This window comes from Oryzias melastigma, linkage group LG18, assembly GCF_002922805.2.
Source record: "Oryzias melastigma strain HK-1 linkage group LG18, ASM292280v2, whole genome shotgun sequence".
NCBI classification, from domain to species: domain Eukaryota; kingdom Metazoa; phylum Chordata; class Actinopteri; order Beloniformes; family Adrianichthyidae; genus Oryzias; species Oryzias melastigma.
Genome location: NC_050529.1, coordinates 22,797,509 through 22,810,857, shown reverse-complemented (window position 1 = coordinate 22,810,857; position 13,349 = coordinate 22,797,509). Strand labels below are relative to the sequence as shown.

At 39.3% G+C, this 13,349-nt stretch overlaps 1 protein-coding gene across 7 annotated transcripts in view; it reads left to right on the top strand.

Moving 5' to 3' along the window:
- Positions 1-13,349, top strand: part of nrxn2b (neurexin 2b) — an 802,710-nt gene that overhangs the window by 657,603 nt on the left and 131,758 nt on the right. For all 7 annotated transcript variants that reach the window (XM_024287560.2, XM_024287559.2, XM_024287558.2 and 4 more), the window contains one exon: positions 8,982-9,163. In XM_024287560.2, the coding sequence (XP_024143328.1) occupies positions 8,982-9,163 (182 nt within the window). The remainder of the gene's footprint in view (positions 1-8,981; positions 9,164-13,349) is intronic.

The window sequence follows — 13,349 nt, the reverse complement described above, 5'->3', positions numbered from 1 at the left end:
TGGACACTTTAACATCCCATAAATACAGACACACTGGATATTTGTCTGTCTCTTTCGAAAAAGACTCTCCAAAAAATGATTACATCACAGTGGGAGAAACTGTCAAAAAATAAATGCAGCCAAAGTCTATTTTTTTGGAGCTCAGAAAACATATTTCCCTAACGCAGGGGTGTCAAACTCAATCGCACAGGGGGCCAAAATCCAAAATACACCTTAGGTCACGGGCTGAAAAGGATAAACATTTATAGAACACTCTAAAACAAATTTTTAAACTTTAAAACTATAACTTTTTAACACAGTTGTGACCTAGATATAAAGCATTACCTACAATTATATTAGTGTGAATGCTGTAAGCTGAATTTGGCCGCTGAAGATGATAGCTGAAATCACTGAAGCTAATAGTTGAAAACACAGAAGCTGATAGCCAGCTAAAATATTAGCGAAATGCCAAATTAGCCTACAAAACTTAAAAAAACCTTGGTTAGCCAAAACAGCTAGCATGTAGCTGAAATATTAGCTAAACTTCAAAACAGCCTGTAAAATCTTTGTAAATGCACAAATAGTCCAAAAAGCTAGAAGAATACCAATTTTTAAAACTTTAGCTATATGCTAGCTGTTTTGGCTAATATAGGATTTTTTTTCAATGTTTTAGGCTTATTTGAAGTTTAGCTGATATTTTAGCCTATTGCAAGCTGCTTTGGCTAAATTAAACATTTTACCAGTTTTTTGGCTAATTTGGAATTTGGCTAATATTTCAGCTGCATGCCAGCAGTTTTAGCTAATTTTGGCTTTTTCTCCGTTTTTTAGGCTATTTTGGAATTTAGCTAATATTTCAGCAACATGCTTGCTGTTTTGGCTCATTTAGACCTTTTTTTTATATATTTTTAGGCTAATTTGGTGTTTTGCTAATATTTTAGCTAGCTAACAGCTTCAGCCATTTCAGCTATTGGCTTCAGTGTTTTTTTAGTTACTAATTTCAGCCTCTTCATCTATTAGCACCTGTGTCTTCAGCCATTAGCACTAGCATCTTCAGCGGCCACATTCAGCTTACAGCACTAGCGTTATCTGGCCCTCACAAGAAAAAGTTTGGGGGCCGCTGGTCTAAAGTACAAGCAGATCTTCACATTACAGTTGTTAACACCCTCCCCTGTTGTCTTCAGCGGCGGGGGAGTGTGGCCTCCAGACCTGTCCTGGAAGCGCGGAGCACCACCCTGTGCTTTCACTTTCCATCAGCTCCAATCAGAGCTTGCAGCAGCGCTGCAGCGTTCAGTGGGTTCTTCCAGCAGAGCAGCAGGTGTTTGCTGGAAGAAACGGTGACACATGGATGCACCCCGTCAGGCTACTCATTACAGTCGGTGCCTCCTTTGTCTCCTCATTTGGAGGTGGGGGGGGCACGCATACGCCGGCACGCATGCATACTCTGAACAGCAGGTGGCTACTATCAGCTCCGCAAATCAAAGCCGGCAGAGTCAACAGCAGCTCATCATGGTTGGGTGTGGGAGGAAGAGAGGAGTTGGAGCAGCATATATGTATTTAAGGAGTCAATGAGTTGCGCCTGCGGCGGTAGTGAAGATGCGGCGGTATAAGCGAAACATGTGGAAGATTAAGACAGACAAAAGTAGCAGGTGTTACAGTCGCAGTGACGTCACACAGGGAACTCTCTGAGGAAGGAGAAGCATATGGCAGATGCTGCGCATGAGAGAGAGGTGTTAATTGATGAGAATTATTTCCCTGTGAGTACACACAAAAGATAGGAAGTAATGATGTGTACTGCAAGTTTAAGCATAAATATTATAGATTGGTTATTTCCGGGCCTTTTTTTTTCTCACCTCGATTGTTGTCACATAGCAGCTGACATTGCTTACGGATTATTTCCTGAAGGTTTTCGTTCTTGAGTCTCCTCCCATGAAAATTTAGTTTTTTGTTTTTAACATGTATGTGTGGCATTTTTCTTATGAAAGAGAGTAAATGTAATAATAAATCATTTTGTTTTTGCATTTCCAAGTATTTCTCCTTCTCTATTTATTTTTATTATGTATGTTTTTCTATTATTTCCGGTTGCAGTCAAGGACTTCCGGTTCTGGCTAATGCTGTCTGGGTGCCATCTTGTCTTCTTCAGCCAGGTCCTCTTGGACTGCTTTGCTCCTCTTCAGAATTAGAATTCTGGTAATTGTGTAAATGATTGACGAATTACGGTATCTCAACTAAGGCTATAGCTCCAGTATGAAAGGGTTAAGCTCATTTAGTTTTGTGGAGTTTAGACATTTTCTGTGAGGACTGGTGCCTTTTGAGAGTTTTTTTTTTCTTGACTCCAGTTGTTTTCCGATCAGCCATCTGTTTCTGTTTTCTGTTAATTAGTCCCAAGTATATTTAGGTCATTGCCAGATCCTGATTTCGCCCTTTTGTTGCTTTACTTTGAGGACCTTTATTTGCATCTGAATAATCGTTGCGTTAGAGTTCTTTAGTCACATTTATTTTGGGTAAAGAAGTCGGATGGCTTTGTCCATTCCTGGATTGGTAGTCGGTTCGCCACACAAAGACGCTCACCAACATTTGCTGAGTCAATAAACATCACGTTGCTGCTTTATCCTTCACTGGAAGTAATTGTGTTTACATTCATGTGCATGTACCAGATTTATCCAGATGAATTTATTCTGGAGAAGACACCATCTTGTAAAAAGGCTGCTTTGATGATCCAAGGTCATTTCAGATTGGGTTATATTCTAAGATGTGATGCTTCTCGCCTGGAAATTGTAGCAAAAACCCACCGTATTCCCACTGATCATAACACACTCAAGAGCCTTTTCTGTGTTTTATGAAGATGTTATGATCCAATCAGCAAATGAAACTGGATGAGTGATGGTAAATGGTGGATATTTTATCCAAACTCTGTAGGTAATTCGGTTTTGAATAGCAGTCTTTAAGACATACATTTGCACTTTTGCGTTCACTTAAATGACTTTATTGTGGGTTTTTTTGTGTCGGGTTGAAACATCAAGTACAAAAACACGAGAGCTGTGTTGGTTTGGGTCCTTTCTGAGTGGATTTAGTGCGTGTCCATGTGTGGGCTTTCTCCAGCCTCTCAGCTTCATTGTTGACTCTAAATTGTCCTGTGAGTGTGTGAAGTTGTTTGTCTTTGTGTGGCCTTGTGACGGACAGGTGAACTATCCAGAGTGAAGCCCACAGTAGACCCTCTAACATTCCAGTGACCCTGAAATGGAGGAAACGCAGTTTAGACGATACAATCTGAGAATGACCTGGATGGTAGTTATTTCCCAGGAGAGGATTAACATTTTTTGTTTTAATTAATTTACTTTCTTCACATTGTAATAACCAGTTATGTATTGCTCAGAATATTCAAGTAATCAGAAATATTTCTATAGGTGTAAAAACGATTTTCAGAATAGTATCATATATAGAGTATGTTTTTTGCTGAGCATAAAGAGTACTTGTGTCACCTTTTTTGGAAATTTGTTACAATAATTTTTACAAATTTAATCTCTAAGCCAAGCGGAGTGCACGCGGTTTGCGCTTAACTCCCAATTCAGACCAATGACTGTAAAAAATACTGGACTTCTCGAAACATGAGGTCCCCCATTGAAAATGCATTACTTCCTCTCCTCGTGAAAGTAGGCCGCCGCTTTCACCGTCACTTCCTGATACGGCTATCGCCATATTGCAAACGTCTGCAACCCATCTTCAGCGATTGGTCTGAGTCTCTTTGAGTCATAGCTGAGTCATGAATCTACAGGAAGTACTGTCACCAATCTGGAGTGAGTTCATTGTGAGTTCCCACCTCTTTCTACACCTCAACCACGAGACCGCGGGATGTAAACAGCTTCTACTTTAATCACGCCGGAGAATTGTACAAGTCATTGTTGAAGCCTTTGAGGGAGAAACATTCCAACATTTGATTCTGTCAGCGGTCCTTTTGGATTTACTTACATTTATTCCTTTTTGTCGAGATAAAAGGAGCATTTGGGTGACGATAAACAATGAAAACTCCTGCAAATATTCTTTAAGATGGAGCACCCTCATAACTGGTGAAAAAACAAAGTACTGTAGAAAAACACTGAATAGAGACTGGAAAACCTTTACGTTATAGCAGAAAATATAATCAATGCATTCAGCTGATCTCTATTTCATTGTGGAAATGGATGCAAACATTGAAGCAGGGGATCAAACTCTTTGATGGAGTCCTCGTCTTTTAATAACATTCATTCATTTGACCAGGACACAGTGAAAACACTACAGTTTAGCTCAGTTTTTTTCCCCTCTTCTTTCAGTCGTATCCATTAAAACATGGCTGCACTCCCTGTCTTTTTGTCAGCCATTTTAGAAACCGTTTCTCCTCTTCTTATTCTTCCTTAACTTTTTTTCTCACCCATTTTTTTTTTTTTTTAACTTAGGGGCTCACGCTCTTGACAAAAAAAGAAAAGAGCAGAAAATGGGAAAGCATCAGCGTCTCCTTCTTTCTGTTGGAAATTTCTGCTTCCCTGTCCTCTTTTTTTTCTCCTCCTTCCTCCGTCTTGTCGTTCTTCATCTCTTTTTTACTCCTCTTCCAGCACAGAACCTCTTTATAGCCCTTTTTGCCATGCTGCGATAATTAGTCAGAGCTAAAATAATACAGCCTCGAGAAAACAAGCAGATCAGAGCAGAAGGCCTCTCTCTCTCTGCTGGGAAGGAAGGAGGAGAGAAGAGGAGGAGAGAAGAGGAGGAAGGTACGGACGGGTGTTGACAGAGAAAAGAAGAGAGAGAGAGGAGAAATGTGGAGATTAGCTGATTTGAAATGGCTACCAGCAGATTGTTAGACACTGAAAGTGCTTTCGTGTGTGTTTTTTTCTGTTCTTTATCAGCTTTTTTGTGCATGACTGTGAGTGTTTGCAGCAAATAACACTCAAACACTGGAACATGCGCACACAAGAGCGGTAAAATGAGCATGTGTATTTCATGCTGAGTCCATGCAAGCAGCATAGTAACAGCAGCACCCAGCTTAAGGAAAAAAGGCCCTAAAATAACTGTCCATTCATGTATTCTGAGAAATAACCAAACGGAGAACAGTTCCATCTGTGGTCATGCCAATTCCAGACAGTGTTGGATGTTCGAGTCATACATCGAGCTCGTTTAAAAGCAGAAACAAAACCTGTTTACAGCCAGAACGTATTCGGTTTGCATCTGCAAACGCCTCGTGTGAAAAATCCCTGTTGTACTCCACGTCCAGTCATATTTGTAGCTGTGTGTCTGACAGCTGAGTCCTCGCTCTCTGTAACTCCTGCTGCCTTCCCAGAATCCTCTGCTGAGCTTCTCTTTCTTGTTCATTTGCCTTTACGCTCAGTGCCTTCAGTGCATAATAAATCGCAATTATGTATACATTTTATATTGTTTCTTTTTTTAGACTTTTGTTATTTTACAACCATTTTATTTTATTTCATTTTTAGCTTGTGTATTTGATCTCATTATACCAGGTCTAAAGACAATAAAGTTTTTCTATTCTATGAAACACTATTTTACAATTTAATCATTCTTCAGTGGTGACCAATAAGGACGTTATGTCATGTTTTCTGCACTACAGGGCACACCGTCAATGAATGGTCACATATATGGTGCACCAGACTATAAGTGAAACAAAAGAGTCAAAGAAAATTTTGTCTGTCAAACTTTATTGACTGTGTTTGCAATAACTTTACAACTTGTTTGTAGCATACTAAATGTTAGCTACGTTAGCTATGTTAGCTTATTTAAGACACTGAACCCCAAATTGCCTCTGGTGGGAGGTTGGCGCCAGTGTTCGGCAGCGGAGCCACCACCAGTGTGTGAATGTGTGTGTGAATGGGTGAATGGGTCTGTGACTGTGAAGCGCTTTGGGCCCTCGAAGGAGGGTAGAAAGCGCTATACAAGTATACGCCATTTACCTTTTTTACCATTTACAATACCTGTAACTCCCAATTAGCGCTAAAACAAACATTATGTTAACTCCCAGCCTTGTTAGTTGCACCTAAAAAAAGCAAAACACACAATTTGACATCGCTACATGTTAACTATGTTAGCTTATTTCCAATACCTGTAACTCTCAACCTTGTTTGCAACATGTAAAAAGAAACACAAAAAAACCATACTGTGATTACGCTAACTACCAACCTCGTTACACCTAAAAAAAGCGCCCACACTTCAACACCGCTACCCGTTAGCCGCATTAGCTGTATTAGCTTTTTAACAATAGCCAAACATGTTGACAGAGTAAAGTATACCTCTCAAAATTATTTCAACATTATTTGGAGGTTTTTTATATTAAATGCAGGTTTTTAATACTTTATATTATGTTATATTTTTATACTAAATGAAGGCATTTTATACCCTTATACTAGGTTACATGAAGGTTTGTTTAATACTATATTTACACTTTTGTACCTTAGCATTAACACATTGATGAATGCATTGTTACATTAACCACATGGAGCTCCAGGCTTGTTAAAACCAGTCAGAGGAGGTGTCAGGGTCCTAATCAGTACTTTTCCACAGAAAAACAAAGCCATAAATTGCCTTGTTGGCGACATCAGAGCCAGAGGCATTGACCATTCAAACTTTTGATTTTGTGAAGATGACCACATGAGGTGTGAAGGTCTTCAGGGCTTTCCTCTCTCTGGACAAAACATTGACCTGGAGCCAAATAAATCCCGCCTCAGTATATTTAAGTGAACTCCATTTATAGGTTTTGTCTTTTCATGCTTGAGACCAAAGAGTACTCTGTGTAACTTTGATCCAACTTTTTTTTAAAAGGATTAAATTTCAACTGAGGTTTTGGTCACTTTCTTCTTCATCAACGAACAGCCAGAGGTTAGCAGGGGCTTTCCTCTCAATTAAAATGCTGTCGATTTATGGGAAGAAAAAAAAAAGAAGGCTTTCAAGTGTGCATTATTTTGTGGAAATTTGAAAAGATTAAACCAAAAAAGTCTTACTGCTGGTGAGTTATAAAAAATACTGATTCCTGAACAAGGTATATAGAAAAGGAAGAATGCTAAACAGAAAAAAAATAAATAAATAAAGCGCCTGTATTTCTGACTGAATCCACTAGTGCAAAGATGATGAAAATTTACTTTGATGTTTTATCACTTTTGGTTCATTTGTTGTTGGATAAAGTTTATAGTTTCTGTCCCTTAGCAGATAAACAACAGGAAATGTGATTGTTGGAAGGACATTATGTACCTCTTAAAAAAATAGGAAAAGTTTCTTTAATTACTGCAAAAATAATTAAAATGTTGTTGATTGAATGGGGGGTGTGGGGTCCATGGTGTGCATGAGAACAGATCTGAATCCCTGGTTTACTTGTGTATTCATTTAGCTATGTACTGCCTGTGGATTGGTGTTTAAACATACAGCCTGTGTTTATGTATGCCCAGGAGGAGCCGGCGGCTCCCAGGAATGACGGCAGTTCACCGTACTTTCATTACTCTATGCTAATCACAGCCAGCACTCATCATTCCTCATTTACTGTGGAGTTCACTGGACTGAAGCCAAGACACACTCCACTTGTTAAAGTTCATAAATGAAACATTCTCATTTACACATGCATGTATCTGCTGGGTCACTTTGACAGGGACATCTGAGGATTGCGTTGAGGTGTCTGCTCACGCTGGCAGCCTGAACCACACCAGCTCTGTCAGTGTGGCGGGACTTTGAACGCAACACGACTGCAGGCCACTGAAAACAGCCAGGGCCGGGTAGATTAGCATTCCAAAGCGACCAGCACTGGTCTTATTCTGCGCTCCACTTGACTTCATAACCATCACACCGCACTGATGTGAGCAGACAACACTAAAACTGCAGTGAACTTGTGCAGAGGTTAGAACAAACACATGGATGCAGCTTCTCAGAAATCAAGTCGGTTTGACACTGTTTTTTTTTTTTTTTTTTTATCATTTCCATGTTTCATGCGTTAAATCACATTTATTATGTGCAGATATGTGCTCAGTGAGCTTAAAGTTTCAAAGTCAAGGCCCGGGGGCCAGATCTGGCCCTCTAGGTAATTCTATCCGGCCCTCCAGATCATTTTATTTTATTGTTATTAATGACCTGATGTTATCTTGTGATCATTTCTAACTTGTATAATGTATTATTCTGGAATAATATTCCTGCCTTTTTTATTATTTCTAATTATGTAAAAACTTTATGATTTCAAAGTTTGAAAAATTAGCATCCTGCTAACTTTTTGGACTATTTTGGCATTTACTTTAGGCTAGTTTTGAGTTAAGCTGGTATTTCACCTACATGCTAGGTGTTTTGGCTAACCTAAGTTTTTTTTTTTTTTTTTAGTTTTAAGCTAATTTGGCATTTAGCCAATATTTTAGCTGGCTATCAGCTTCAGGGTTTTTAACTATCAATTTCAGCATCTTCAGCTATCAGCACCAGCATGGACGGGCAAGGGTTTTAATTGTGCCACATGGTCCAAAAACCCAACAAGGGTCACTAATTAGCTCTGAATTATTTCCACATATGAATTTACACCCAAAACTATTGCATAAACTGTATATAGTTTTTTTTAATTACTGCTGACAATAAACTATCTCATAAAACCTTTGCTGCATTGAGGTGTCTTTTATTTTGAAAAGGAGTCATGTCAAAAGTTAATACCGATTTCATCTTTAGAAAAAAAATGATATTTTTCTCTTAATGTTTATGTTTTATTCATGCACAAAAACAACATTTTGTGGATTTTAATGATAGTAATAAAAAATAGCATAATTGCAAAAGAGTGTATTATTCTTGTAAGAGTTTGTGGCTCCCACTGAGTTGTGGTTAGTGGGAAATGGACCCCATTGGTTCTTTAAATGTTGATGATTGCAGACCCCTGGTTTAGAAGTAATAAATATAACAATAAAGATCTTCGCTTGACTGTCAAAACTCTTCCACTTTTTATTTCTGGGTTTAATCTGACTGATTCCCAGCTCACTGAGACCTCTCTTTTGTTTGTTTTTGTGTTGCAGCTGGGACAACGTACATCTTCGGGCGGGGCGGAGCCCTCATCACATACACCTGGCCACCCAATGACCGGCCGAGCACACGGGCAGACCGGCTGGCAGTGGGCTTCAGCACGCAGCTGAAGGAAGCCATTCTGGTCAGGGTGGAGAGTGCCAAAGGACTGGGAGATTACCTGGAGCTGCACATAGTAAGATTCTTTTCTTGAGGATATTTGCAAAACAGCGCAGGGATGAAGACTGATTTCACTGATAAATATCCAGATCCCTGATGATATACTCTCTGCTGTTCAAAAGCAGCAGTCTGCAGCTTGTGTTTTCTTTAAATGTAGATAAACATTCACAAATGTTCCCTTCCTAAGATACTTGGAGGACAATCTGACACACAGCTACTTCATGTGTCTAGCCGGTTGACTCAAGTGCTGTTCTTCTCCAGCGGCTGTTATTGCATCGATAAGGAGTAAAAAGACACAATCAGCTTTATCTCCACTTATCTAACCCTCAGCCGTATGAACAAGCGGCTGTTGGTGAGTGCGATCAGACTGCTCCAACTTTGCTGTGACCCCAATTTGTTTGGGCTCCCCGCGCCCGAAAGCGACAGGAACACAGTCGACCCCGGGCCATTTCTCATCCAGTGCTCCATAAACTGAGAGTGACAGGGTTAGCGATGATGGGAAATAGAGAGGGAAATGTGAAAGAGCAGATGGGCTGAGCTGCTGGATGGTACCAGGTAGGGTCAAGGCTAATTCTGATGCTCTCGGTAACAGTTGTAAATACTGATAATGACTGTAATGATAACAGATTATAGTTTTAATTGTGATGGATGCTGCAAATGATGCAGAGGATGGAGAGTTTATGAATCAAAGGTCAGAGGAATCAACTTGTAATTCTGTGAAGATATGAGAATAAAAACATATTTGTGAAGTATTTATATTATACAATGGAATTAACAAAAGAAACACAGGATTATTTCTTTTACAATTTCACAAACGTCATGATTTACTCTGACCGAACCTGAAAAACCCTCATTTTCCCTTGATTGTTGTTTAGATGTTTTTAGAGGTTTAGAGGCGTTATTGTGAATAAGCAAACGAGGCTAACATGTACCCGTGTTGGATTGTGCTTTTTTCATGTTTCTAACAGAGTAAGGAGTTAGCGTAGTGACTATAGTGTTTGTTTTTGCTATATCAATCTGTTTTTTTTTTTTTTTGTGTGTTGCGAACTTAGGTGGTTGTGTTGTAACACTCTTGCAGATAATGTGTTGCATGGTGGTTTGTGTTTTTCACGTTTACTAACAAGGTTGGGAGTTAGCGTTGTAAATGACTGTACTGTTTGTTTTTGTGTATCAGTCTGTTTTTTATGTGTTGCAAACAAGGTTGGGCGTTGCTGAATACACTTACAAGGCTAACATGTAGTGTGTTGGGTTGTGTTTTTCACGTGTTACTAACAAGATTGAAACCTAGCATGGCTACAATAGTCAAGGTCGGCCGTTATTGTGAATAAGCGAACAAGCCTGACATGTAGCAGTGTTGGATTGTGCTTTTACATGTTGCTAACAGGGTTGGGAGTTAGCATGGTTACAGCAGTGTTTGTTTAGCTATATCAGTCTGTTTTTTTGTATGTCGCAAACAAGGTTGGGTGTTATTGAGAATAAGCTAACGAGGCTAACATGTAGCATGTTGCTAACAAGGTTGGGAGTTAGCTTAGTCAGTACTGGGTTTTTTAGCAGTAATAGTATGTTTTTGTTTTTAGTTTTTTTCGTGTTTTAGACAAGGTTGGGAAACGTGGCTAGTGCTTCTAAGTATGCTGACATATAGCATGTCGCAAACAACTTCCGACGTTCTTCCTTCACTACTCACTACTTAGTGCATCATTTAGGGCGTTCACTGTTTCGTAGTGCTGTCAAAATCTACAATTCTAAAATCCAGTGTCCTAGAAATCTCCCCGAAATCTCTGCAGGTAAATTCAGTATTCATCAATGCTTAATCGACTGGCACAGATAGCATAGACCACAATGCATTGCGTTGAATATTTTTTTTATATAAAAAAAAATTGTTTAAATATTTTTTTTATAAACCGTCCAGGCTGTCATCATCAGATCACAGCAAATGTATAAATTGTCTTTGTAAGAATGTTTAGGTTTTTACTTTGGGAAGTTGGTGACGATATATTTGCCATTTTAAAAACAAAAAGAAAAAAAATATATATAGTGATTATTGTGTCTGAATAGCTTTTAAAATCCATGGCACTAGTTTGTCCTCCACATATTTTTTTAGTAGTTAGGGAGTGGGGAGGAAATGTGGACACTTCCCTACAATTACTGTGAACAGTTAATGAAGTCAGACGAATGATAGACTTCGTACGACTCTCTTTTGCTTAATGCACCGTTAAGTTCAAGAATAGACCATTCATTGATGGTGCACCTTATTATTCTGTTCACCCTATAGTGCAGGGAATATGATAGACTGTTCAAGACATGCTAATCTGATCATTCCATTCAAATAAGAACTTGAAATGACATTTTTCCAGCAACATTTATTTTCAGAGTAATGACTAACAATCAAGCAACAAAATCCAAAGGTCTCACTGTCAAGACTTTTATTGTGGAAGTGAAATGAGAAAATCTCTCTGCAAACGTGGTGTTTCTTTGTTTCCATGTTTCCTAATGAGATGTTGTTGTAGAGTTTGCAAATGAATTTTTCAACTGTGGCTACAGCGGCAAAATTCTATTTATTTTGTCATCATTGCCTTAATGTTTTAAGACTCAGAAACACATATAAATGTGAGAAAAACAACAAATGCTTAAATAAATTCAGCAGCGAGGCTGAATGAATGGAAATGGCCCACTCATGCAGGTGCATTGCATGGGGCAATTACCTAAGCTTCCAACCAGCAGTCCTGCTCTGCTGGGAAAGAGAGCAACTGCAGCTCATTCTAAGTCTTTTAACAAGTGACGATGACTTATCGGCTGGACAAGAGGGTGAGACTGCTCATCTGGTTTGTTTTTATTCAAGTTTGAGTCTTTTGATACATTAAAGACTGAAAACATCTTGACAATGAAGAACAATGGAGGACTAGCGATCAGTAACTTTCCACCTACTCGTCTTTACTTGCTTTACTTTTTTACATCGTAAAAAAACAGGAATTTAATGTTGTTTGAAAGAAGAGGCAAAGGAATTGCTAGCTTAGCGCTATATTGGTGCTTTCCAATGTCTTCATCACTTCTGCCAATCAGCAGGTGGTAATAGTGACCCCGCTCCAACCGTCCTGTTCCCTTTTTCTATGGACCTACATAGAAAAGGAGAATGTGACAATTTGTGATTCACTTTGTATCCTCATACCTTCAATCTCTAGTTTATCATGAAAATATGAAGTGTTGGACTTTCCAAAGCTGTAAAATGGGAGACTCTGAAACTCTGATCACAACTGTTGTTTTTGTACCAGCGAATGACGGGTTTGTGAAGAATGTTGTCTCTGGCTGTCTAACAGAAATATGGGCCCCGCTGGGTTTGTCTGATAATACTATGCCACTAGGATGTGATGGAACATTATTCCTTATCTTGACCAAACAGCCGCGTCTTTATATACTCTTCCTCCTTCATAAGACCTCCTGTAACAGAGGTGGGGACATCATGCTCTACACCCTACATCTTCCTGACGTGCTGTCATCAGCCTCCGAGCCGTGGAGCCAATGTTCTCAGGACTCTCCGTCTCCTCCTCAGACCTCTTGCCATATGCTAATTACTTACACTTGAAATATCTGCAATAGTATGGTTGACATTTTTAGAGAGCCAGATGAAAAAGCTTTAGCGGGCACTTTCTGCAAAGTTCCGTCGTGTCGGATCTCTGCAAGCCAGACCTAACAAGAAAAGGTTACAGTGCACCATCTGCACGCTCAGCTCTGTCTTAAGGCTTCCTCAAACCAACACATTCTGCAGTTTTCTCCTTTATGTTAGGAAACGGGCCTTCATCTTTAAACTATAAGTACTTCCACTGGCTCTTTAAAGAGTTTCTCTGGATTGAATTACTGGGATCTTTTAAATACCACACAAGTCCCCAAGAGTCCGTGAAGTAATTAAGCTTATTGGATGAGTAAAGATCCCTTTAAAGAGTATCTCACAGTTCCATGCAGCTTTCACACATTCTGATCAAATGAGCATATTGATAACCTTAAACCTCTGGGTTACATCGGTAAGATATATGTGAATAATTTCTCTTAATTTAGAGCTAAAGCTTTTGAGCTAAATGACGAGCCGGACTCTTGAGGATTCCTGCGGCGGAACAGCAGAGTCAGCTTTGTTACATCCTAACCTCGAGGCCTTTCTCCACTAATGGAGCTCGCTCATGGAGTCGCCTGGCGCTACCTACTTTACTCTA